General features: G+C 48.8%; 1 protein-coding gene across 5 annotated transcripts in view; it reads right to left on the bottom strand.

Annotated features, from left to right (window-relative positions):
- ANP32A (acidic nuclear phosphoprotein 32 family member A) overlaps nucleotides 1-24,722 on the bottom strand; it is a 30,671-nt gene extending 5,949 nt beyond the window's left edge. The window contains exons 1-3 of one of the 5 annotated variants that reach the window (XR_012895676.1): nucleotides 22,298-22,415; nucleotides 774-923; nucleotides 504-626 (exon numbers count right to left, since the gene is read on the bottom strand). Coding sequence is in view for 4 of the 5 variants with exons in the window: in XM_006132081.2 (XP_006132143.1) it covers nucleotides 504-626; nucleotides 774-923; nucleotides 24,522-24,575 (327 nt within the window). In the remaining variant the exon portion in view is untranslated. Of the gene's footprint in view, nucleotides 1-503; nucleotides 627-773; nucleotides 924-21,672; nucleotides 21,852-22,297; nucleotides 22,416-22,506; nucleotides 22,525-24,521 lie in introns of those variants that run through there. The other 4 variants (XM_006132081.2, XM_025189188.2, XM_014578066.2 and 1 more) reach the window with 4 other exon arrangements.
- Nucleotides 24,723-25,122: the final 400 nt, after the last annotated feature.

Below are 25,122 nucleotides of genomic sequence, written 5' to 3'. Positions count from 1 at the left end.
ATCTGATGAGGACTGGCCACTAGAGGGAGGCTTTATTGCACACACCCAGCCCAATGTATCATTGCCTGCCTCAGGCCAAGTCTACACTAAAGGGGAAGGTCAAATCAAGACACACAACTCTCGCTATATTAACTACGTAGCCGGAGTCGACGTACCTTGATTCAAGTTTCCCTGCTGTCCCCACAACGGGAGGCTGATGGGAGCAAATGCTCCTGTCGGCTTCCCTTACTCCTTGCAGGAGCAGGAGCACCAACAAGGGCACCCTCTGAGTTTGATTTAGCAGGTCTTAACTAGACCCACTAAACTGAACCCTGGAAAATCGATTGCAGCAGCCTCGATCTTCCCCAGGCCCATGGAGTCTGAGTACCCAACACCACAAGCTTTTCCCTGTGAGTAGGCTCACAACCACACTCACCTACGAAGCCTGTGCGTTTAGACCTAGCAAGACCCATTACATCCATCTAAAGGGGCTTAAAGCACTTTTTGCTGTTGCATTAACTCACCAGAGGTTCTATTGTACTGAGGTCTTTTATTTTGTTGCCGCTTAGGTTTAGATGCGTGAGGTTTGGACACTTTTCTGCCAATACTTCCAGTCCGCCTGAGATTCTGTTATCGCTTAGTTCGAGCTAGAAGTTAAGACACAAAAAAAACCCAGGAGGTTTTAGAAGAAACCTTTATCACAACACAACTGAGCTGGTTAGGAGGAAGTTCTTACACAAGAAAAAAAATATTCAAAAAAAGAGAAATACTCCACATGGCACTTCTTTATTTACCTTCTTAAGTTTGTTTAACTTTGGTAAGTTTGCAACTGAGCTTAGGCCTACGTTGATTGTACTTAAGAATTCCAGCTCTTCAAACTCATCTGTGAGTCCTTCAATTTTGCCTTCATTTGACCTACAGTTGTCAAGAACGAGTTCTTTAACCTGAAAGACAAAATTCAAATGTGTTCAAGTGTTTATCCTCCAGTCAGACATATAAATGTTCAAACATTTTCTTCACAAGGAAAGCACAAAAAAAACCGAAGCGATGGAACCGCACCCAAGAGTTTGCTTTTCTGCTTTGCAGCTGCACCAGAGAAGTTCTTTCCAGCTTCTGACATGAAGTACTGTTTACAATACTAGCTTCACATCTCACAATAGATTTTAGCGACATTTCACAAACATACCTATTAAAGGACAAATGAAGCAAACCTGAACGCTGATGGCATTCTGCAAATGACCGAGAGCCAGTTCGATTGCGTTAATGCTAGTTTACATGATATACCAGTAAAACTCCCAACAACTGTTCATCAAAGTTACTGCTCAAGACATTTTAACAATAGAGTGGAATATTCAAGGCTTCATTAAAGAGCCTCCAGCTCTGATAACTTCTTGCTTGTCAGTGCAAGACATCAGTCATTTAAAAGACCATTTTCTGCATTAAGAAATTATCTCAATGTATTACAACAAGCTATTCAAAGAAGGAAACTTTAATTTTAGACTGGCGGCTGCAGAGAGATCTTCTGGGAAGTGAAACAGGCTGACTAATGCTATGCACGGCGATGTTTTTAGGGAGAATCTGATCTCCATGACTCTGTAATCGTAACTCCACAATATAATCTTGGAAGTCCCCGCCTCAATATTCTGTGGGCTTGGCAGTTCTAAAGCAAGATTTTCCCCACAGAGATGGATTTTTCGTATAGAGTTTATAAGGCAGGCTTCTGATGCTTCTGAAACGGGAAGCTATAGTGGATACAGCCCGATTCCCCCTGGGCTCACCTGAGCGTATGGGGTACGGATCCTATCTGATGTTCCCTGAAAGATGAGCCCTTGGACGGCCGCCCGGAGAGTTTCAAATGCTACCCAGCTGATTGGCAGAGCGTCCACAGCCAGCAGCATGTTTTTACTGGTGGTGCACATCCACATATGCCTCAGTGCGTGCAACTAAATTTATTCCACACATGGATGCAGGCCAGGGGGGGAGAACATTGATTCCATCCCTTCTATCTCATCCTCCCCTTTGCCCATACTGGAGAGAGCGCAAGTGGGCACTGATCTTTTCTTAATGGTCCACATGTAGTGGATGGGAGGGGAACAGGAGGAGGAGGAAAAAGAGGATGCAGGATTTGCCCGTGGGCTTTCACAAATGCTGACCCCACCTCATTCAGCAAAAGCTGGCATTCCAGCTGCAGCCAGGACCTCATAGGGGTGGATGGGATAAATCGGTCTGGGCGTTCCTTGCTGAGAAGCAGTCCACAGAAAGGTGCTACTTTCACAGGACACAGCTCAACGTTCCAGAAACACAGACGCCCGTATGATCCAAAAAGCCCCACCACAGCCATTAAAGAATAAAACGGTTCATTTTTAACCCAAACCCCAATGCAGCCTTACCACGCTCAGTCCATCACCGGCAGAAACACTAGCAGGATACACATCACGCGCTGTAACCCGCTACCGCTAGGAATCTGCAGTAAATCCTCCCCCACTTAGCCAGCATCAGAGCGCAAACACTCCCACATCACCAGGCAAGTTCTCCCTCCCTGGGAGAGGAATACACCCTTCTGACTGCATTGCAGAGCTCAGCGTGATCTCGATCTCCTAGGGGGACCACAGACCATTGAAACTCTGGGGGCAGGAAGAGCGGCAGGTAGAACGGTCTTCCAAGACTCACATCCCCCAACTGCGAGACAGAGTCTGAGTTGTCTTTAGAAGAGCAGTTCTCAGACGTTTTGGTCTGTGGCCCACCCTGCTCACACACCTTTCCGCAGACCACCAGCCAACTACCCATCATGACAGAATGGGTGCAGGAGCAGGCTGGGGAGTGAAGGTCTGGCTGGAAGCTTGGGTGACGGACTGGACTGGGGAGTGGAGGGCAGGGATGGACGCAAGTCGTTGAATAGGCTTATCCGGTAGTCGAGTCGATTACAGGCAACCCCCACATTTACGACCTAATTGGTTCCTGGAGAACCGTTGTAAGTCGAGCCCTTATTTCCCATAGGCGCAATTTTCCGTTCCTGGAAACCCATTTCATACCCTAAAAATACCAAAATGGACCATGGAAATGGAGGAAAACGAAACTAAATAATTCAAATAATGCACAAAAATAACCAAAAAGTGAAGAGCAATGTGGCAGAGACGCACGTAGGTCAAGCAGCAGCTGCAGACGGGTGAGTCTGACTGACCGTGTGCGTTTCCTGTTTTGGGAGGACGTGCGGCGTCTGCGGCGTACGCCGTTGTAAATGCGAGCGGCGGACGTAAATTGGGGGGGTTTAGAAGCTATCGTGCATGAAAAAAATGGTTGTAAATGCAGAGGGTTGTAAGTCGGGCGGTTGTAAGTCAGGTGTCGCCTGTACTCACATTTTCCCCTTGATCTTGCTGCCTCAGTCTCAGAGTCAGAGGGAGGGGAAAGCTGGTTCTCCCCAGCACCGTCTCCGCAGTGCTGCCTGTCCAGCACAAGGAGGGGTGTGGGAGGCTACCAGTGACAGGCCCCGCTTGCCGCGAACAGAAGCTGCTTCGCATCCCGCGGAGCAGCCTGTATTTGTGGCCAGCCTGGGCTGCCGTGGAAAGCGGCCCCTGCCACGAAGCAGCCCCTGTCCGTGGCGAGTCCCACCTCCCCAGAGACCCCCCCAAACATGGGCTGCTCCACCCAGCACAAGATGGGACAGAGTAAGCCTGGCGCACGCCGGGCCCTGGACCACTGTGGCGTTGCATTTTAAATGAATAAAAGCCAGCCCGGCTCTTATGAGATTTAAAATGCAGAGCTGCGGGGGGGCAGCCCCTAGGCCTGGTGCGAGCAGGGCCTGAGCGCCTTCCCTTATCGACTACACGATGAGCCAATTACCCGCCTTCTACCATCCTCAGTGGCGGGCTCTGAGTGGCAGAGGGGCGGCAGGAGCAGGCAAGAGGGGCGGGGTCTCGGCAGGAAGGGGCAGGAGAGAGATGAAGGTGCGGGGTCCAGGCGGAAGGAGATGTGATGTTGTTGGGGGGGGGGGGCGGTACCCTCTTGTGACCTGGGATCCACTCTGGTTTGACATTCACCGGTGGCTGTGTGTGACCCCTACCGGCCTGTGCTGCTCTGCAGAGACGGTGTCTGTGTGTGGCCCAGCGGGGGGTGGTCCCTGAGGGAAGGCACGTAGGCACGGCCAAGCCGCCCGACACCTGGGCTAGGTGGTGGAATCTGAACAGAGCCAGGGCCGGAGCTGCCTGGGGGAACAGTTGCTGGGGGCTGCTTTAGTCTTGGCTGGGGCAAGCATGAAGAAAACAGACTAAGTCAGTACCGGGGGCGGGGGGTTCAGGGGCCTGGGAACCCCCTTTCCCAAGAGGTCTAAGGAGGTCTGGTCTGCCTTGGCTCCTCTGTCCACGTCGAGCCTGTGCTGGGCTGTACCGTGGAGAAGCAAGAAAACCTTTCCAGTCTACTGGCTGGTGGAGTTACTCTGGCTGTGGATGAGTGCGCAGGGCCGGGGGCTCCCTCACTTGCCATCACAGGAGGCTAGAGGACACTTTACCTGGCTCCATGCCTCCCAGGCACTGCACCCCACTGCTCCCATTGGCTGCGATTCCGGCCAATGGGAGCAGCGGGAAAAGCCTGCAGGTGAGATGTTTTCTGGGCTGCTGTTCCCCCACCCCGGGGGGGTAAGGGAGAGCGGCAACACATGCAGCCACTTCCTTCCCCTGCAAGGCTTGTCCCTCTTCCCCCCACAGCAGGAAGCCGGCTGGAAGGGGGTAGGGGGCTGACGCGCCAGCACAGGCTCCCCGCTGCAGGGGGGAGCCCCGAGCCCACAGTCCACCTGCAAGACTGCTGTGGCCCCCCAGTGACCCACAGGCCACACTTGGAGAACCACTGCTTTAGAACAGTGCGTTTTAAAAAGTAAAGGGGGCAGGTCCCAGGGGAGTCTGCAAGACCACAGAGTCAGGAAGATGGAGAAACCTTCCCTTTGCATACATGAGGCCGTTACTATGCAAATGATCACGGTGCTGAAAATGACTATTGCTGTAATGCCACCGCGGGAAAGTGAAGTCAAGGGTGAGGCAGTCGCACGGGTGCATCAAAATAGCTGTACTAGACACCTAACTCCACTTTAGTTGAATCACGTGGAATTCGTGGCATGGAGGGAGCCCATGTGCCGAATTCAAGGGGGCGCCGCCCGAGTGAAGGGAGTGCCCTGGTAACACAAGGGATTCCAGGGTAAAGAAAATAATCAAACGCAATTTCTCTTTTCCCAACCCTCTCCAAAGAAGAATTATGATCAAGAAGTGTCCAAGTTTTGCATAAGAATCCACACACAGTCCAGAAGTGTCTATTAATAAGTTTTAGATATTATGGCTTATATAAAATGTCCAGTTCAAACATCTGAAATGAAGGCAGGAGCAAAAAGCAAACCCGGAAGTATGCAGTAGGTATGCCCTTTTGCCACAATAATTCAAGATACCACATGGGCCCTAGGTAGTACCGGGAGAAGTAGAGGGGGGGAAGAGACAAATTCAGGAGTAGAAATCAATGTTCCCTCTAATTTTTCTATCCATGTGCAGAATAAATTTTGTTCTGTGCACCAAGGCATGGTGAATGTGCACCACCAGCAGAAACACATGCTGCCAGCTGTGGGCCCTCTGCTAATCAGTAGGTGGCATTTGAATCTTTGCTGGGTGGCCGCCTAAGTTCAGGGAACACTGGTAGAAACCCGCACCCAAATAACCGGACTTCTTCCTAAAGCAGTGATGGAAGCTTCGCTTCAACACAGGAGTGAGAATACTGGTAGATGCTGAATGATTTGAGGTGCCGACACGCAGAGAAATAGAAAACGGAAGTGGTAGTTAATGATGGTCATTTCAAAATAATCACATGGCACTGATCAAAAAGAATTCACCCAGGTACATCTACACAGCAGGACAAAAATCAAATTCAGCCACGCAACTTGAGCTACGTCAATTGCGTAGCTGAGGTTGAAATAGCTTAATTCAGCTTTTGGCGCTGTCTACACAGCAGGAAGTCGAAGGAAGAGCACTCTTCCTCCGATTTCCCTTACTCCTTGTGAAATGAGGGTTACAGGAGTCGGGGTAAGAAATCCTCCAGCTCGACATTATTTCAAAATGAAGGCTTGTAGTGTAGACGCGCACTACGTTATTCCGAAATAATGCTACTGTGTAGATGTACCACCAGTGACTGGGTGAAATTCTAGTCTGAACAGGTACATCCTTCCAACCTATCTAGTCCTTCCTGCCATTTCAAACTAATCTTAAAAATCTTCTGTCTAGTCCTGAGCTAAGTTTTTACATTTAGTTCACAAATGAACTTACTTTTCCACTGGCTCTACTTACTCTAATCCAAGCAAGAGTCTCTTATACTGGACACCTAGGTTTTCCCTTGATTGGAGGTATCCTTGTTTCGCCTGTCTCCACGGATGTGGATATCCAAAGCTCATTTTTGCAGGTGCAGATATACATTTTATATCCAGAACCCTACAAATCTGTGGCTATCTCCACTTCATATCTGCCAGTAGCTGCATCTGTGGCTGTGGAGAGCCACAATTGATTTTTGCAGATGTCAATTTTGTATCCACACATGGCTCTATCCATTGGGCAGTAAGTAGTTTTGGGATCCACCTTTAAAGGAATCTTTCCCTTCTAACAGTGAAGGCAAAGGAAAAGTCAGAGAGAGACCAAACGCCACAACACAGCCTTGTGCCCCAAGGGGGGAGAGTCCAGGCAGAGAGAAAGAGCTGGCATCCAAGTTAGGGGTGAGATCTGGCCTCCAACCCACGTCAAGGGGGAAATGGCGTTAAAGTCTAAAGCTGAGAGAGAGAGGAGGAACCAAGAGTCTCTTCTCTCATCCTTCGGGTGCTGAGCAGGCCAAAGAGCAGCGAGTCTTTGTCTGGACTGGGCTGTAACAGGGTGATGTTCAATTGTGTTTAAGGATGTTAAGTATCGAGTAACTGACCAGTCAAATAGTCGATAGGGCACCTCTGCCTTTGAAGTGTAGCAACAGCCCCATGGGATGTTGCTACACTTCAAAGGCGAAAGCACCACGTGAAGCCCGGGATCAGTGGGAGAGTCCCACTTTGAAGTACCTCTCAGCCCCCCCCCCCCCCCCCCGCTGCCTCTTTCTGATAGAGGCAGCAAGGGGGCAGGAAGCGACTAGTCGACCAGCCTGTCAGCTCCCCGGTAAGCATTTGCTAATCGGACAGTCGACTAGTCCTTCACATCCCTACTTTGACACACGGGTGGCAGCATGGGGGAGGCGGGGCCGCACCAACCAAGTGCTGGACCGTCACTTCCCCCTGCATGTAAACATGTCACTGCTGGAAATTTCAGCAGTTACATCCTTACCTGAATACGCCCACTTTAACATCCCTATTTTCCGTCCTTTCGCCTGGAGTTATTTTCAAAAAGAACGTGGCGAGCATTGTGCAAACCAGCCTCAGACCAAGCACCACATCACACTTCCCATTACAACACGCCGAGTGGGCCACCGCGCTCTTCGTTTTCACACTCAGGCCTTCTCCCCTTTTGCTTCCGCCCCACAAAACAAAGCCGATACTTTAGAGAGGTTGCGTTCCCCACGCAGGCCCTAACCCCCGTTACAGGGCGTGTCCTGCACTTGAGAACAGGATGTATGGGCCCTACCCATTAAGACCTGAGAACATGGGAGACTGCCCCAGCGTATTTGAATCAATACGGCCTGACGGGAGCTCTGCAGTTCAGTCAAGCTAAGACAGACGCTGCCTTTGATGAAAGGTACAAACTAGACAATGAAAGTAAGTTTTGAAAGACCATTTTTACATGGCGGCGTGAAGGGCGGGAGCAGTGGCCCCTCTGATCTTTTCCATCCACGTGCAGAATAATTTTATGTGCACCGAGGCATGTGCACCACCAGCAGACACAAAAACCTAGTTGCGGAGTTTAGCAGCCGATTAGCTCCCTTGAGCAGCCACAAAAGCGCACAGTTTACAGGGGACACTGGATGGGAGATCCCCAGAACAGTCTAAGCAGAGGGACAGATACAAATTGCGCAACACTGTTCGAGCATGCTACACGCCCCTCAAAAGTTGATGCAATCTGGGAAACAATGCAAGAACAGCTTGCCACAGGCAGCTGTGACCACCAAAGACAACCCTTTCCCTCAGCATCTCTGGTACGTTGGGATCTGCGGTGTCGTGGATCTCGGGGCGTTTGAGGGCCAGGGCAGTGTCTGCGGCTGCCTGCGCATCTTGTCAAGGTGCGCGGGTCCCTAACTGATTCTGATGCTTCATCGCCGTCTCGACATCCCCGGGGCCGGCTCTGGGTGTTCCATTTCCCCATTCTTTCCCTCTGCAGCCTGCCCAACAGCCACCTGCGAGGCCAGGTGCTTCCTAGCTGTGCACAGACGGCCGCTTGTGTGCTGCACTGCGGTTTGCTAGTACCGAGGCTAGCTTTTGTGGTGTCACCCAGAACGGGGGTCCTCCAACTTCAGGGCGCACACCCCTTCTGACAACAAAAATTACTGCAGGACCCCTGGAGGGGGGAACCAACGCCTGGCCTCTCTCACCCAGGCCGGTGGACAAACCAAAGCCGAAGGAGTTCGGCCCCGGGCACAGGGCCTGTAATTTGACCCTCCCCACTCAGGGTGGAAACCCTTGGTCTTTGGCTGCATTCAGATGGGCTCGCAATCCACAGTATTAGAACTGCTGCCCTAGAACCATCACCAGGTCACTGCGTCCTCCTCCCCTGCCTCCTTTGAACCCTGGACTCCTTGCTCTTTTTCTATGGCTGCTCCACTTTCTCTCTTTGGTGGGGTGGTCAGACTGTTCCAGACTGACATCCCCTTGCTGCCTGTCCATTCTGCACGCCTAACACCGTGCCTTTGAGTCCTGCGTGCTTCTGAGTCCATCCCCCTTTGCACGACTTATAACGCTGGATTCCGGCTGCATTAAGCTGGGCTCAGGACTGCTTGCGTGGCATTCGGCGTGTAGCCCCGGTGCCCCCTGCAGGACGACTCTCGTTTCTGCATTCACGACAGCCCACACCAGCACAGTGCTCCACGGCGACCCTCCCAAGCACATGCTCTGCACCGTTTTACCTGCCATGATTTTTCTCCTGGCTCGCTTTTCTGCATGGGTGACAGAAACCTTAACAGAGGTGGTTAATTTCTCTGCTCCAAAGAGCCTGCGAGCAGCACAGTGGTTCCAAGGCAAGTCGGCGCTCCCCCAGCGATGACGCACTGAATTACAATCCACAACAGACCACCAAGACTACCAGAACAACGTCAATGACGTTACAACACCCGCACCGTTATGGCTCACGTTTTAGCAAGTTAAAGGGCAAGTTTACAAGTAGAAAGCCCTGGATCAAATTCAGCCCCTGATGTTGGAGGCAGGGACCTGAGAGATTCTCATGACATCGCACACTTGACTCCTACCCTGTTCCTTTGGCTCTCCTAGGGCAGGAAACAGCCACCATGCCACATGGCCTCACGACCCATACAACAAGGGGTAAAGCACATTCACATGGTACCACAAAGCTCTTGGCTCTTGCTTGGCCTACTGGCATTAGCAAGTGTGTTGTGTCACTTCCTCTCCCCCACTGCCCCGTGCTTGCTTTCTACATCCATGAGTGGTGAAGGGGGGGGAGGAAATCTGTGACAAAGAACAGCCTTAGAGGCAGCTGCACCAACTCTATTTGTCCCACAAATGCAGGAACATACCCCACCTAGTTTCAGGGCTGGCCAGAAGCCCTGCCCCTGCATCACTCACCATCAAAGGTGCCCAGAAAGCAACTTCTGGTCCCCCATCCTTTTAGGCTATCAAATGAGATTTCTTTCTTGCTCAGTTGCGGATCAGTGATCTTGTGGGCTCTGGATCCTCGGACAGAAACTCACCCGCCCATTCACCCCGATTTACAAACTGTTCTCTGCGATCGACTGCTGCCGCAAACAAGAGGGCGCATCCTTCGATCTAGTCCATGCAAAAGGGCACACGCCGGAAGTTTTGGCTGGATGGGGGACGGGGCATCCTGTTAAGCGGCCCATGAGGATAATGAAAGCAGGACAGGACGTCACTGGTACATAGCCCAAGCACTGTGCAGGAAAATAAGGGGGCAGGGACAAAAACCTGGAGCCGAGTATTCGCCGTGTGGCCATGACTCTTCTTCGACCCCCGGGCAGAATGGACCAAATTCTTCTGGGTGCCCCCTTCAGAGGCGCCGGAATGCAGCAACCAGACACGCTTGAGTACTCGGCCTGCTCACCAGGCTGCACTAACGCTGCAGCTGCCACGAAGCTTTGCAAACTCGATGCAATTATGCAAACCTCTGCACTTCCTGCTCCAAACCCGCAGCCAACGTGAAACCCAGCGAGGTCTGCAAAGGCTGTTTTCTCTCTTCACCAGCGAAAGAGAAGCCGCAGGCAACGTATGCGCCTTTTGGAAAATACCGGGCATTTAGGGGTGGATCCTCAGAGGGGCAGCAGCTCTTCTTGGCACTCCTACGGCGAGGTGGGAGGGGGCATTATACCACCTTTATGCACGGCTCAGTGGCCCCCTGGCCAAGCGCACGTGGCCACAGGGCAGTTATAATGTGTGCCCACTAGCACACTCCTCCCAGCGGCTGTTCTACCACTCCAGGATGGCCAGGGCTCAGTGTACTCCGCCATAACCCCCTCCCGCCTCTGGCATTTCACCTCCGTGGAGGGAGTAGGTGTGATAAATAGACTGGGGGAGGGGAGAGAGATAACCCTGGATCACTCCGCTTTCCATCTCAAAGGAGGCGTAGCTGGGCATGGATTAAGTGAGATTTTTCTCACTTCCTTTCATTTTAACAGATACAGGAAGAACAGAAGAACGGCCAGACTGGGTCAGACCAAAGATCCATCCAGCCCCGTGACCCGTCTGCTGACAGTGGCCAATGTCAGGCGCCCCAGAGGGCGTGGACAGAATAGAGAATCAAGGGATCCCTCTTCTGTCACCCGCTTCCAGCCTGTAACAAACAGAGGCTGGGGGCACCAGTCCTACCCATCCTGGCTAATAGCCATTGATGGACCTAACCTCCATGAATTCATCTATTTCTTTTTTGAACCCTGTTAAATTCCTGGTCTTCCCAACCTCCTCTGGCAAGGAGTTCCACAAGGTGACTGTGTTGTGTGAAGAAATCCTTACTGGTGTTTGTTTTAAAACTGCTCCTTCATTTTATTGGGTGACCCCTACGTCTTCTGTTCCGGGAACAAGTCAATAACTTTTCCCAAGGTTTCTGATACTTGGAATCTCTCCTCTCCCCAGCCCACGGTTACCCCCCAAACATTAGTATGTTCTTGACAATTAAGTTTTCATTTGAGTCAGGGTAAAAGTGATCATTTTAATATTTCAACCAGGCTTGACTCCAGGCCTATTGACAAGCCGAAACGAACGTCAGTCACCTCCTGAGCAGCAAATACCACAAACGTTTTAAACGAAGGGTAAAGAAAACTGGCCGTGGACATGCCACTTACCTAGCACAGGGCCTCGTCACTGTTATGCAACACAAATGCAGAGAATGCTACATACCAGGATGGGACACTTCCTCTCTGGAGAGCCACATAGCATGTACCCCTGCCATTCTGAGCTATGAATAGGATCTCTCACAGCCAGAGTGCTGAGGAATGAAGTTAACAGAGGCAGTGAAGCCTGGTTTCGGTATGAGGGGACACCCCAAAGATATCTCCACTATGGTTCAGTGCACCTTTACGTTAGTTGGGCTTTAGAGCAGGTTTTAATTTCACACCTTTTAAAAAAAAAATATAGCATGTACATTTAATTTAGAAAGAGAGATTCAAATCCTATCCAAGAAGGAAATCACCAGCCCGCGAGAACTGGCTGTAACAGATGCATTTTTGGTGCTGCCAAGTTCCTGTATGCTGAGCAAATGAAACCACCGATTGCACTGGAAATGAAAATGGCCCATTCACATCAAGTGATTTTATCCAACTGGCATCTATTCGGTGAATTGGAACTTGGCGTCTCTGCACAAACAGGGTGTGAAACACTGGACTTTATTGGGAGTGGTCTTTGAATGGTCCAGCCCCATCAAATTTTAATAGGCTCACATCTACACAATCTCTGTGCTTAGAAGCAACTTCTACTGCTAACTTAATCCCCAACTATTAGAGCCAGCGGTTTCAGCATGCACATTTTCGAAGAGCTCACTCATTTTCATGTCAAGTTAACACAGGTCTCTTCTTGCTTCACTCAAGTTGCGTGTGCGTGCACAGATCAACATACCTTCCAGTGCAGTTTTAAACAAGTTTTTCATATCAATAGCCACTGTAAAATACTTGGGCATTACAAGTGAATGAGCATCAAAAATAAAATAGGTCAACTAAAATAAAAAGCCTCGCAATACACCAACACCTACCTCGCTTCTACACAACGACCCCAAATCTTAACCAGCCTCGCGGGCTGTTCCTGAGTTATTCAATGGGACTATGGAAGGAGGACCCATTAATGATTCAGACTGAGTGCCTGAAGTCAGCAAGCATAGGATGTACAGGGGCCTCATTTGTCACACTGGTAAGTGACCGAAAAGAATCTACGATGACAGCGAAGAAGGGTCGGATTCTGCTGACTTTCCTGTTTCAAGATGCCACTTTCCCCCAAAGTTCTGGCTCCGATTCCCCGCCGGCCTGAGATGTGCGGCTGCATGCTACGATGCAGGAGAGAAACGGTGGGCTTAAAACGCCTCTCTCTGTTCTGAAACAAGAGATGCTAGCGCATCTACAACGTGAGACTGAAAGTTGCTCTATTTTCTGTTGGCTTCCAACAGCCTGCAGAGACATACTGGCACAGCCCACTCCACACTGGCCAGACCCCAGGCATGGGAGCCGGCAGAGGGTAGGGAATAGTCCACTCCACCACGGGGTTCCAGTCAAAGGGGAAATAAATCTCCACTAAGCAGCAGAACTGGGTTGAAGGTTGCTTTGTGCCATCCATCTGGTCCCATATCAGTACATTACCACTCTATAAACATGCTGTACATCCGGGCTACTCAACTTTGGAAGCCCCGGGGCCACAATGATACCCATAGCACATGCCAAGGGCCACAATTTACGTGTGGCTGCATGTACATGCAAATATATGCAAATAGCTTCTTTCACACTGACAGGCATGAATACAAAGATTAAGGCAAGACTACACAACACGCAGGCCCCATGTAAGTCAGTTCTGCTGATATTAATAAAATGCAATAGTTACCCGATCTCCACCCATATCACAGCATTTTTAATGAGCAATGACAGTCCAGAAATTTAACTACTAAAAAATTTAATATCAACCCAAACTGCACAGTATACCCATACTGCACTGCAGGCCGCAAACAAACGGGCTGCAGGCTGAGTAGCCCTGCTGTACATTGTATCACCCTCCGCCCAGAAACCAGCAAACACAGGAATGTAGTTCCAACATATTGTCTTTGACTATCTGTGTAAGAGAATCTCAACTTTCAGGTGGGAGAGGGAGAAGAAGAAAGCTAATGGTATACATCCTATAATCAAAATTGCTGGGACTAACAACATAGTATCTCCAATGGAAACATCTACACAAAAAAGATCTAGGACTTTAGCAGCACTTTTCCACATATTTTTTAAGAATCACGTCATGTGAAAGCATGCTTCCAACTGAAACGTGTCAGCAACTACCTGTGTATGCACAAGAACATGCACCATGCTAGTCAGTAAGTCAACGAATGCCTAAAATAATGTAGGATGCCCCTTATTCAAGAGGCATCTAATCAGATTTTTCTAGGGATGTTGGATAGCGTTTAATTTAATAATTGCATAACTGCACAAAATCATATCGATTACACAATTATTCGATGGTCCCTGGGGGTGAGGACAGCAGCCAGTGCACTCCCAGCCCCAAGAAGCCCCCTGCCGTCCCATGGACAGGAGCTGCCTCGGCATCCCACCTGCCCCCCCTCCCGGTGCTGCTGCCTCCGTGGAAGGCAGCAGGGGAACCGATATACACGGGGAGCCAAAACGGGGTTCCCATGTTTACTGGCCCCTGCCTGCCCCCCTCACCCTTCATGCTGCTGCCTATCAGAGTAGGGGTGAGGACCGGCAGCTCCCCAGGATCCGGTGCTCAAGGGGAGCTGGCTTAAAAGCTAGCTCCCCTCGGGCACCAGCTCCCACCTCTCCCCCCCCCTCACTTGCTATCTCTGACACAGAGGCAGTGAGGGGAGAGGGAGGTTGTGTGTAGTCGTTTGAATGAATCAATACGCCGAGGCTTATAGGTTAATCATTTACATGACTATATGCTAACATCCCTGGATTTTTCCTGGTGAGTTAGTTTTAAGATCAGCTATATTACAGAAGCCTGTTACAGAGATATTCAGCCGGAGGCTCATGAACCACAAAGTTACTCTTTAATCCCTCTCCTGCAGCTCTTTGCAGCATATGGTTCTAAAACTGTGTGATTTAATTACCAATCAAAGTTATTATCTCATCAGGAAGCTTCTACTATGTTATTAACCAATTGTAGAATGCTTGGTCAGTCATTTTCTGTGAGGACGGGGACACACACACACACACACACACACACACTCTCTCTCTCTCTCCCCCCCCCCTCCCCCTCCCCTTAATTTGGCTCCTCAACCACTGAGATCTGAGCATACTTCATTTGAAGGGGCCTGGCCTAAACAGCCATAGTCAAATGATTAAAGTGCTTAATGAAATGAAATGTGCAGGATTGGTGCCCCTAGCCTCTGTTTGTCAGACGCTGAGAATGAGCAACAAAGGATGGATCATTTAGTGATCACCTGTTCACTCCCCATTGGGCATGTGGCCTTGGCCACTGTGGGCAGACAGGACACTGGGTTAGATGGACCTTTGGTCTGCTGCAATATGGCCGCTCTTATGCTTGAATTTCAAAACAAATGCTTTTTGAGGGGCCACTTGGAAGTTTGCATCCATCTCTTTTTCCCAGTGGCAAGATGTCCTAGTGGATAGAGCACAGACTGGGCCTCAAGAGATCTTGGTTTTAGCCCCGTCTCTCCTCCTGGGTGATGTGGGCAAGTCACTTCTCCTTTGTAACGCATTTTGAGACCTACCAAGGAAAAACACTGTAGAAAAGCTAGCTATTATTAAATGGCTTCAGCCCCACTCCGTAAACACACGTTGAAATACACTATTTTTAAGAAAGGTGTAATGTGCAGAGGGTAATTCCCCGTTCTGTGATCATTCAATACTAGAGCAATCACGTGCGTTCCTCCCATACACTTAGAAAATAGATGCCATGCTATCAGAAGTCAAAGAAAAGTTTCCAAAGAACGTTAGCACCAAGGCAGCAGTGCAGGGGACGGGAAGGTAGAAGTGGTGTTTGAAGGAGTCAGCTTAAAATCCAGCTCTCCATGAGCACCAGCTCCTGTGGAGCCGCCTGTCCCCTCCCCTCCACCTTGTGCTGCTGCCTCTGATAGAGGCAGTGGGGGGGAGGGGAGAGGGAAGGGAGAGGATGGGGGGAGACGTAGCCGCTGGTACACACGGGAAGTCAGCTTTCAAGCTGGCTCCCATACTTGACGCCCACACTGCTGCCTCTCTAGCAGGTGGGAGCCAATGATTTTTTTAACATCCTTAGCACATTAATAACTAACATTAAATCAATACCTTGTCTGAAAAGTTGAAGATGCTGAGTACTATGCAAGTGAAATGTCCAGCTGGATTTACTGGGACATGTTGTTTTCAACCTTTTTAATACATGGAAGACACCGAGGCCACATTTACACTTACCAGAAAGCCATGCTGCTGCAATCAATGCAGCAGAGGTTGATTTAGTGGGTCTAGTGAAGACCTGCTAAATCGATGGCAGAGTATTCTTTGGTCAACTCTGGTACTCCACCGGAATTAGAAGATTAAGGGAGTCAAAAGGAGAGTGTCTCCTGTTGACAAAGCGCAGTAAAGACATTGCCGAAAGTCGACCTAAGCTACACTGACTCCAGCTATGGTATTCACATACCTGGAACTGCATATCTTACATCAACTTACTGTGGAAGTGTAAACAAGGTGTGATTAGAAGTGCCCAATAATGAGTCAGTCTTGTGACTCTTGTTACACAAGTCGAAGTGAAGAAAAGATTGATAATAGGCCCAAATCTTGTATCTTGTTCAGATTAACTCAGACTACTTACGTAGGTAAGGGCTGCAAGACCGGACCCAAAAAGTTACTAATTTAAAAAAAGAAGAAGAAACAGTGTATTTTGAAGAGAAGCATGAAGGAAGCAAAACCCATAATGGAGGTAAAAATCTAGCAGGAAAAAAAGCAAAGTTAGTAAGTTAGAGAAGAGGCACAGAAAAAAAAAAAAGATTACAAATGTGATTTGAAGAATGATTTGGCAAAGGGAAGGTGGAGGAAGAAATGAAAATAGTTTGTATGTTATAACAACAACAAGTTAACGGTCAAGCAACCACTAGCCACTGCAGCTAGGTCTATCAGCAGAAAGCAACTCCTAACGCTTCCTATTAGGGAGCAACAGTACGAACAAGATTTCATTTTACTCGCCCAGGTGATTATCACACTGTTTACTGAGAGCTGCCACATTCGGTGGGTGGGGGCGGGAGGAAGTAGGGATGTAAGTGACTAGTCGACTACCTCTGGACTAGTTGCTCCCTTCTTGCTGCCTCTTAGCAGCTGATTCCCGGCTTGCACTGGGTCGCCTGCTACACCTCAGCCTTTTAAACATATTAAGTCCCCCCCCCCTCCATCTACAGTTTCCTCTCTTAATCCACGCAATTTAACATCCCTAGGGGGAGAAAGGAGGGGACTGCTCTTCCAACAGCAAGAAAAGTCTCGATGTGAGAGTCAGATGGTGGCCAATCTGTTCCCTCCCAAAGTCTGCTCACATGGAATTCCACACGTTTCTACCCACACCAGAGATTCTAGCTGGGAAACCAGAACTACTGAGTTCATAGCACCCCTCAGAACCAAAGGCTTAACATTATTTACTTTGATCTGAGGAAGTGGGTCTGGCCCACGAAAGCTCATCATCTAATAAACCATCTTGTTAGTCTTTAAAGTGCTACATTGTCCTGCATTTTACTTTGAAAGTGATTCACTCACTCAAAACATAAGTAGTTCCATTTTTGTGGGTCCAATTCTCATCTTTCCCCAGCCTTTACAGCTCCATTAAAAATGTATTCATCCCAAGATGTGGAATGGGTAAGTATTGTCCATGTCTATGATCATTCCTAACTTGGGTGCAATACATACAACATATCCGTTTGTAAAAAGGAAGCCATCACCCTTTACACTACAAATTCAATATTGCTAGACGTACCCCTTTGTAGACAATACAGGCCTTAGGAATTCAAGATTAATTAAGAGGAAGAACAGTGTACTCTGGGTCCTGAACTATTGCCTCTGATTCTGCATTTTGAAGAGCCACGTGGTTAAGCTCAAAACATTTTTGTACGTCTTGGTGTAGAAGTGCAGCAGCGTAGATGACAAATTCTGTGTGTGCAGATCTGGCTGTAGGACAAGTTATCAGATTCAGGTTTAAATCAATCCTATCACCAAGGCCCTCACGAGTCAGTACTAGTGAGTCGTTCTTCCTGTTATGTGTCTCTTTTAAGCTTTTGGTGTTCTTTTTTCAGCTTCCCCTGTTATGTCTTCATTCGTTACCGACACCCCAGCTACTTTTGTTCTGATACTTTTATCAAGAGTGAACCATTTTTCAAGATCATGTTTGCTTGTTCGGTACACAAACAAATCACCCTAACACCTTGCATAAGTATGACTGCATTTGAGAGACTGATCGTCTAAGAAAAAATGTGAACAGTTGAGGGGGAAATGTCAGGATAAAACCACGCGTGCGTGCGCTAGAAAAGCTGTCAGATAATAGCAACATTGTGGACTGATTAGAAAGCAAGGCAGCAAGTTTCTATCTTGATCCCTACGCATGCTTACAATTTAGTCAAGTTTTAAAAAGAAAAAGATTTCTTGACAGCCCACTGCGGATCTCACACATAAATCCTGTATCTCTGCGTGATCATTCTCATCCATTATTTTCAATTAAATGAGGTAAATGTTTGCTTCACTGTTTCCTTTGGACCTATCTTAAGTTTGCAGATGATAGCAAACTGGGTGGGGTTGCGACTTCTTTGGAGGATAGGGACATAATTCAAAATGACCTTAGCAAGTTAGAGAAATGGTCAGAGGTAAACAGGATGAGGTTTAATAAAGAGAAATGCAAAGTGCTCCACTTAGGAAGGAACAATCAGTTCCATACATACAAGATGGGAAGCGACTGTCTAGGAAGGAGCATGGCGGAAAGGGATCTAGGGGTCATAGTGGACCACAAGTTGAATATGAGTCAACAGTGTGATGCTGTTGCAAAAAAAGCAAATATGATTCTAGGTTGTATCAACAGGTGTGTTGTAAGCAAAACTCGTGAAGTCATTCTGCCGCTCTACTCTGCACTAGTTAGGCCTCAGCTGGAGTACTGTGTCCAGTTCTGGGCGCCACATTTCAAGAAAGATGTGGAGAAATTGGAAAGGGTACAGAGAAGAGCGACAAGAATGATTAAAGGTCTAGAGAACATGACCTATGAAGCCAGGCTTCATGAACTGGGCTTGTTTAGTTTGGAAAAAAGAAGATTAAGGGGGGACATGATAGCGGTTTTCAAATATCTAAAAGGGTGTCACAAGGAGGAAGGAGAAAATTTGTTCCTCTTGGTTTCTGAGGACAGGACAAGGAATAATGGGCTTAAAGTGCAGCAGGGGAGGTTTAGATTGGACATTAGGAAAAAATTCCTAACTGTCAGGGTGGTCAAATATTGGAATAAATTGCCAAGGGAGGTGGTGGAATCTCCCTCTCTGGAGATATTTAAGAACAGGTTAGATAGATATCTGTCAGGGATGGTGTAGGTGGAGCTTGGTCCTGCCTTGAGGGCGGGGGGCTGGACTCGATGGCCTCTCGAGGTCCCTTCCAGTCCTATTATTCTATGATTCTATGATTCTATACCTGTTTCCAATATCAGCTGTTCCTGGTCAAACAACTTACTCATAGAACCCTGTGCAAATACAGTTATGGACACAAATTTTGTATCTGCAAAAATGAGCCCTGACCTGTGGATATATAGCAGATAGCCGTAGATTCGCGGGGCTCTACTTATTCACCTTAATACAACACCACTTCTGGAGATCCAGTGGTATAGGTGCAGAGATGTATAGTTCAAATCAACATTTTTGAGAATTTAGCAGAATACCAGCAGGTCAGAAATCCAGAGAGGCTGCTAGAACAGTTCGAATGCCTTTCATTTTTGTATTTGTTCAGTACAGGAAAGGTCTTTAAAGAGACACCAACTTAAGCCATTTACTATCATTACAATGAAAAGAGTAACATAGTGAGGAAAAATTAAATCTTAACGTTTACCTTCTGTATTTCACAGGAATTACAAATAGTCATTATCAACTGTTTTCCCTTTTGTTTGGGTAGGTTGGCCATAACACAAAAGAGAAGAACAGACATAAATGAAATTAAACAGATGTTTTTGGGTTGGGGAGTCCAGAGTCGTGAAAAAAACTGAAGTAAACTTTCAACTTTTATTTTAGTTGACCTAAGTTCAAGTTAACAGTGCCTCTTTTAGACCAATCATGAAGTGTTTGGACTCAAGTAATCCACAACCGAATGTAAAAATGTAAGCATAAACAACAACAAACATAAGCATAAAAAAGGCATTTTAGCACAATTTCAAAAACCTATACAAGGTCTATGTTGCATAGCCAGCCAGAACCGGAATACTGATAATTTGCTTTACAGCTGTTGTATTTAGCTAACAAATTAGGCTGTTTACAATACAAATAAACAGGAGTGCCCAAAAATCTGCCCACAAAAGCTTCTACTAGTTCATTAATTACAGTGCCTTCTGATGGCTCTGTAGTAACCTATGAGATAATCTGTTCTAATTCCAAGTGTACAGGTCTTTACATCAGAAGACTCCAAGGGTAGATACGAGCTTAGATGTGTACATGTTAGGGATGTAAAATCCCATTTAATTAGTTAACTGATTAAACTTTATGCTTAACCAGTTAATCATGGATGGAGGCTGCTCTGCCCCAGCTGGAGCACCCCCACCCGTGGGGGACCTGCAGGGCTGGAGCAGCCCCCTGCTCACGGTGGGTGCAGCGGGTAGGAGGGCTTCTCCGGCCGCTGCCAGTTAGCGGTAACCTGTTACGGGTGAGGCTTACCGGTTAACCATTCACATCCCTAGTATGTGCATGGCATATGAAGAACCTTCTCAACATGAAACACAGTGGGGGGGGGCGGGGGGAGAGAGAAAAGTCCAATAGAAAAACTACACAGCCATCAACAGTACAATACATAGGAAAAATAATTTCAGGTATTGTACTATCAATCTGGCACCTTTCACCAGCACTAAATTCAAATTAAAACAAACACAAAGAAAAGGGGTGCTGGAGAAAATCGGGCCCCTGTGCATTCCACCTTAAATACACTTGCAATATGTGCTTTTGTTAATTAATATGTATACCAAACCTGCAGGATTATAAGATTTAACCGCTCAGAGTAACCAGCTCTGTTACATGGTATTAAGCAGCATTTCAAACAAGAATGATAGTACATCACTCTAAAGCCTGCAGAACATTACCATAAACCCACAAAAGTAATGAAATTCTGGTACACTGCTTCACCACTGCTCTTGATTTGCAAAACCCTAACCCTGTCAAGATGAACAACACAGCCTGTGGTGTGGATACCAAAGCACAAATGGCTCAGCTGCAGTTCAATTGACTTAGAAAAAATTGGCCTTCTTTACAAAACCAGAGTCGGTTTCTTTTAATGGCCAGACACTGTTAAAATATGGATTATGATGCAAATATGTACTGCCGCTTACTGAAGATACTGCATCATCTTAACCTATGTAAAACTCCCAGACTAATGAACTATCTCATTTAATTTCACTGGTCTGTCTATACTGAAATACACAATCTGCACCAAGTTGTGGATGGAACAAGCAATCATTACTTTTAAAATTCAGTCTGCCCCTCTAGTTAGTGCCCAAAGGCACAGAGTCAAGAAATCAGATTTCAAGGGATAGTCTGAAGAGTGGCAAGCCCCCCCATTGTAAATTTTATTACTCCCCGACATGAGGATGTGCTGGCCTCGCTACTGTGTCCCCTTTGGATCTGGCTGGTAAAAACCGCAATATCGACAAGTATCGTTCTCCCAATCGTATTTACAATACATTTGCATAATGAAATCTGGAACAGTTTTGATTATCGCCTTTGCATGGGAGAGTTCATTCAGAACCAAAGAAAAAAAGACTTGAAACAGGTGACAGCAGGTACCAAGTTAGATAAGGAACACTTTATGACTGACCATATGGGGCAGGTGAAACAAAAAACAGGACTGTGTAGCACTTTAAAGACTACATTTCTACCATATGGGACAGGGTGTCTTTACCCACCAAAGATCAAGTTATGCAAGTGCAAAGAAACACTGTCCCAATCAAAGAAAGTCTCTTCGTGTTACTTTCCTAAACCAAAAACCCAGCAGGGAGGGAAGTAAACCACATTCGGCTTAACACTCCTGTCGCCAAAACGTGCCGTGCAGCACTCTGGAGAAATTTTTTACCGCCAGCATCCTTGTTAAAAATGGTGATGGTGGTGGTGGGGAAGATAAACCTCAAGCGGCGCTAAACGGTTACTGCTACATAATCCACAGGGGGGGGGGAAAACCCTCAAGACCTACCTTCCCGCAGGGCCCTGCCCAGGAACAAGGCATATTCCCGACTCATCCATATCGCGGCTGCAGCCGGCAGTGAGTGTATCGCCATCCGGAACCCACTGTGCATGCGACCTGCTAGGTCTGCTCGCTTCTTCCAGCTCCCGCGCAGCAGCTCGGGTGGGAAACGGGACAAGGCACAAGCCCAGGCTGGGCGCCAGGCCCAGCCCGCGCCGGCGCCGAGCGGAACGGGGCGATGCAGCCAGGCGCTCCTGGCGAGCGTGCGACCGGCCTTCCAGTCTCCCCCGAACGTTCGTCACCGCCCCGCGGAACGCTCGCGAACACAACGTTCCATTTCGAGACGCCAAGGTTCCATTTAAAGATACAGGCTCCCGAGTCCGCGCTCCCCAAGAGCCGTTTGTGCAGGGGAACAAGCGAGCACTCCCCTTTGCACAGACACGCACCCATACATGCCCGCCTCCCTCCCTGAAGACCCCTCCCCGGCCACATCAGCCCCACTGCAGCAGGATTCGGGTTCGAACACGCCGTTAGTCGTGCCTGGCTGGGAATCGGACTATAAGATTGTTATCTTCTTTAAAAACAACCTTCTCCCCTCCCCCCTCTGTGACAAAACAGTGACAAAATGGCAGACCTGAATGCTGGCAGTCATGTTACACACACACAGAGCGAGCCCTCCGTGCGCCCTCATTGCTTCCGTCAGCCGCCCTAACCGCCACCATTCCACCTCTTCGACCTGCCCTCGAACAAAACACGAAGCATTTCTCCTCCCCACCGAATAATCATTAATAGGAAACTGCAGACCTATGAAAGCTTCTCATTTTAGGTTGTAACACGCATTACCATTTAAAGCAACCCCCCTCAAGTCCCTCCAGAATTTCACAAGGAATGTTTGCTAACTGCACCGCTGGTGGCTTTAAGAATTCCCTCCTTTGGGGTGTTCGCACGGATCCTAAAGCATAAATCGCCTTGGTTTCATACCCCAGCCTTTTTCTCCTTTGCAGCTCGATGGAAAAAACATGGCGTCTTGTCCTACTTCAGGTTTAGTGTGGCGCTGCCAACGCGAGGATACAAAGTTGGGAATGATTTCATGGGGTGGAGGGAGGGAGGAATATTTCAGCTCCCCGGCAGAGATGTAGGGACAGAGGCCCCTCATTAGGAAGCTCCTCCGTTTGCTCTTTGTCCTCTTTGCAGGGCTCTCACAAACAAGCCCTCTTGTACTGAGCTAGCTGGCACATACACGCGGTGCAACACAAGGGAGCACGAGCAGCCCCGCTCATGCAGCAACCTGCACGCACACACACGCGCACACACACACACACACCACACAGCACTTTGTATTAATAGGTGTTGCTGCTCAGATACAAGGGAAGGTGTCTGACCCACTAGCCAGCTCCATACACACTCCCTCCCTCCCCCCTCAATACTTTTTAAAGTTTAAAGCGAAGGTTACGTAAATCCGCCCAGCTTTGTCCGTCAGACATTTTACTGGCGACAGGAAAAGTGCGGGGCAGTTTTCCCCCTGTCCCCCTGGGATACTTTTGATTTCTGGAAAGGTATGTGTTTATTCACTCCTATCTACGTCCAGCGCCTTTCAAAGCTGTCTGGTCTGCAAGAGGGAAACCGAGCCGGAGAACACCTCCCCTTCCCCGCAAATAAACTTAGTATTTAAGCCATTATATAATGCCCTCTTCGGTCTTGGCTTCTAAAAATCCATGGCCACATGTGTGGGATCGGTTGTTTTGGAGGGGAGGGTTTCCCCCAGAGACTGGCTTTTTACTGTGTGTTAATTGCACTAAAACTTCCCAAGGTAGGAAAAGGCACTTGCAACGATCCCATGCACCGATGATTAAGGAGGAGAGACCTCCGGTCACCTTTGCGCAGCACAAAACACCAAATTCCCATCGCAAGAGAACACCCACACCCACCCCTACACAGAAGCAACCTTAATTTCTCCTTGGGTGCATTTGGCAAGAGGTTAGGGGGTCTGCCCAAGTTGGGTGACCCCCACCCCTCTCGCCTTTCGATTGCTATCGCTGCGGTAACAGTAAGAGACAAACAGAAAAAGGAGGAGAGGTAACTAGGTTTTCTCTTGTCTGCATAATTTGTGCCCAACCAGCCACGGTCTATTTTTGTCCTGACAAACTTTCTTGTTCTCGTTTATTCAGTCAGACGCTGAACAACAACCTAAGTCCAGCCCCAAGGAAAAAAAAAAACATCCAGCCTTTTTGTGTGTGTGTGGATGGAGAGAGGGTGGAGAGTGGATTTATTGGGGCATTTTTTAAAAATTAAAAGCTTGCGATATTGTCAGCTGGCTCCGATTTTTAAAACCACTGAAGGTTTGCTTAAAAATCCTATTTTTTGTCTTCTCAGCATCTGGAGAGAGGGAGAGAGAGAAAGGGCGCGTTCATGAGGACTACAAAGTTACAAATATGGCTCCCCAGTCTCTCTTGCCTGATCACTGCAAAGAAATGAAGACGCACTTTAAACTAAACCATTTTCAACTCCCTCACGCTCCCTCCCTGCCCAACACTCCGTGCAAATATTTGCCAACAAAACCAGCCAGCGAGAGCCACCAACTTATTTTCATTTAATGCCTTGCAAGCTCCTTGAATGCATTTCACACCAGCAGACTCGGGAGCAGCTTAGTTTTCCCCTAGACCATAACGCGTGCGCCTTTGGGCACCCCAATTTAGGTGCACGGAGACATCCACACACCGGTAGGCACCTCAAGGACAACAGCGGCTTGAGCAGCCGCTGGCACGGGCGTTCCCTATTCCAGCTGCACCCCTACATTTTCTAATCATTTTAATGCACCCCCCAAAATGTGGGATGGATTTTTTTTTTGCATTGCTTACATCTGAGGGCGTCCTGTTCCGCAGCTCTAAGTGGATCCTTTTCTTCATGTCCATGTCCCTGGTTAGCAGGAGTCTCTCGCTTTGCTCAGCTCCTCTTTTGTATTGACACCACTGAAGACCCCCCCAAAGCCAGCGCGGTGAGGGACTTTGAGAGCTCAACCAGCTCCGCTTGGAATCCCGAGCCCCAGCACCGCGGCTAACACTAACCTGATAACAGCGGAGGCGGGCACTCCCGGGGCCTCCGCCGCGATTGACAGTGGGCTCGGCCAACCGCGACGCGGCAGCTGGCGGCTGGAGCCAATGGGGCGGGCACAGCGCGGCGGGAGCCAATGGGCGAGCGGCGGAGCCGGCCAGGGGACAGCCCGAGCGCGAGCGGAGGCTCAGTCGCTGCTGGTGGCTGATGGGGCAGGAGCGGCGGCGGCTCCGCGGTGGGATGGGGGCGCAGCGCTTTCCCGCCACGTTCGCCCCGCGCCGGGGGGCGGCGCCCTGGGGCAGCGGCCGGGCCCGAGGGGGAGGGGCGCGGCGCCCTGAGGGGCGGCGGGGAGAGAAATGGCGCGCGGGCCGCCGGGGGGAGGGGCCGCGGGGCCGAGGGCGGCACGTG

The sequence above is a fragment of the Pelodiscus sinensis genome, chromosome 14, assembly GCF_049634645.1.
Source record: "Pelodiscus sinensis isolate JC-2024 chromosome 14, ASM4963464v1, whole genome shotgun sequence".
In the NCBI taxonomy this organism is placed as follows: Eukaryota; Metazoa; Chordata; order Testudines; family Trionychidae; genus Pelodiscus; species Pelodiscus sinensis.
The sequence above is the reverse complement of the archived record's forward strand: the minus strand, read 5'-3'. Positions and strand labels throughout refer to the sequence as shown.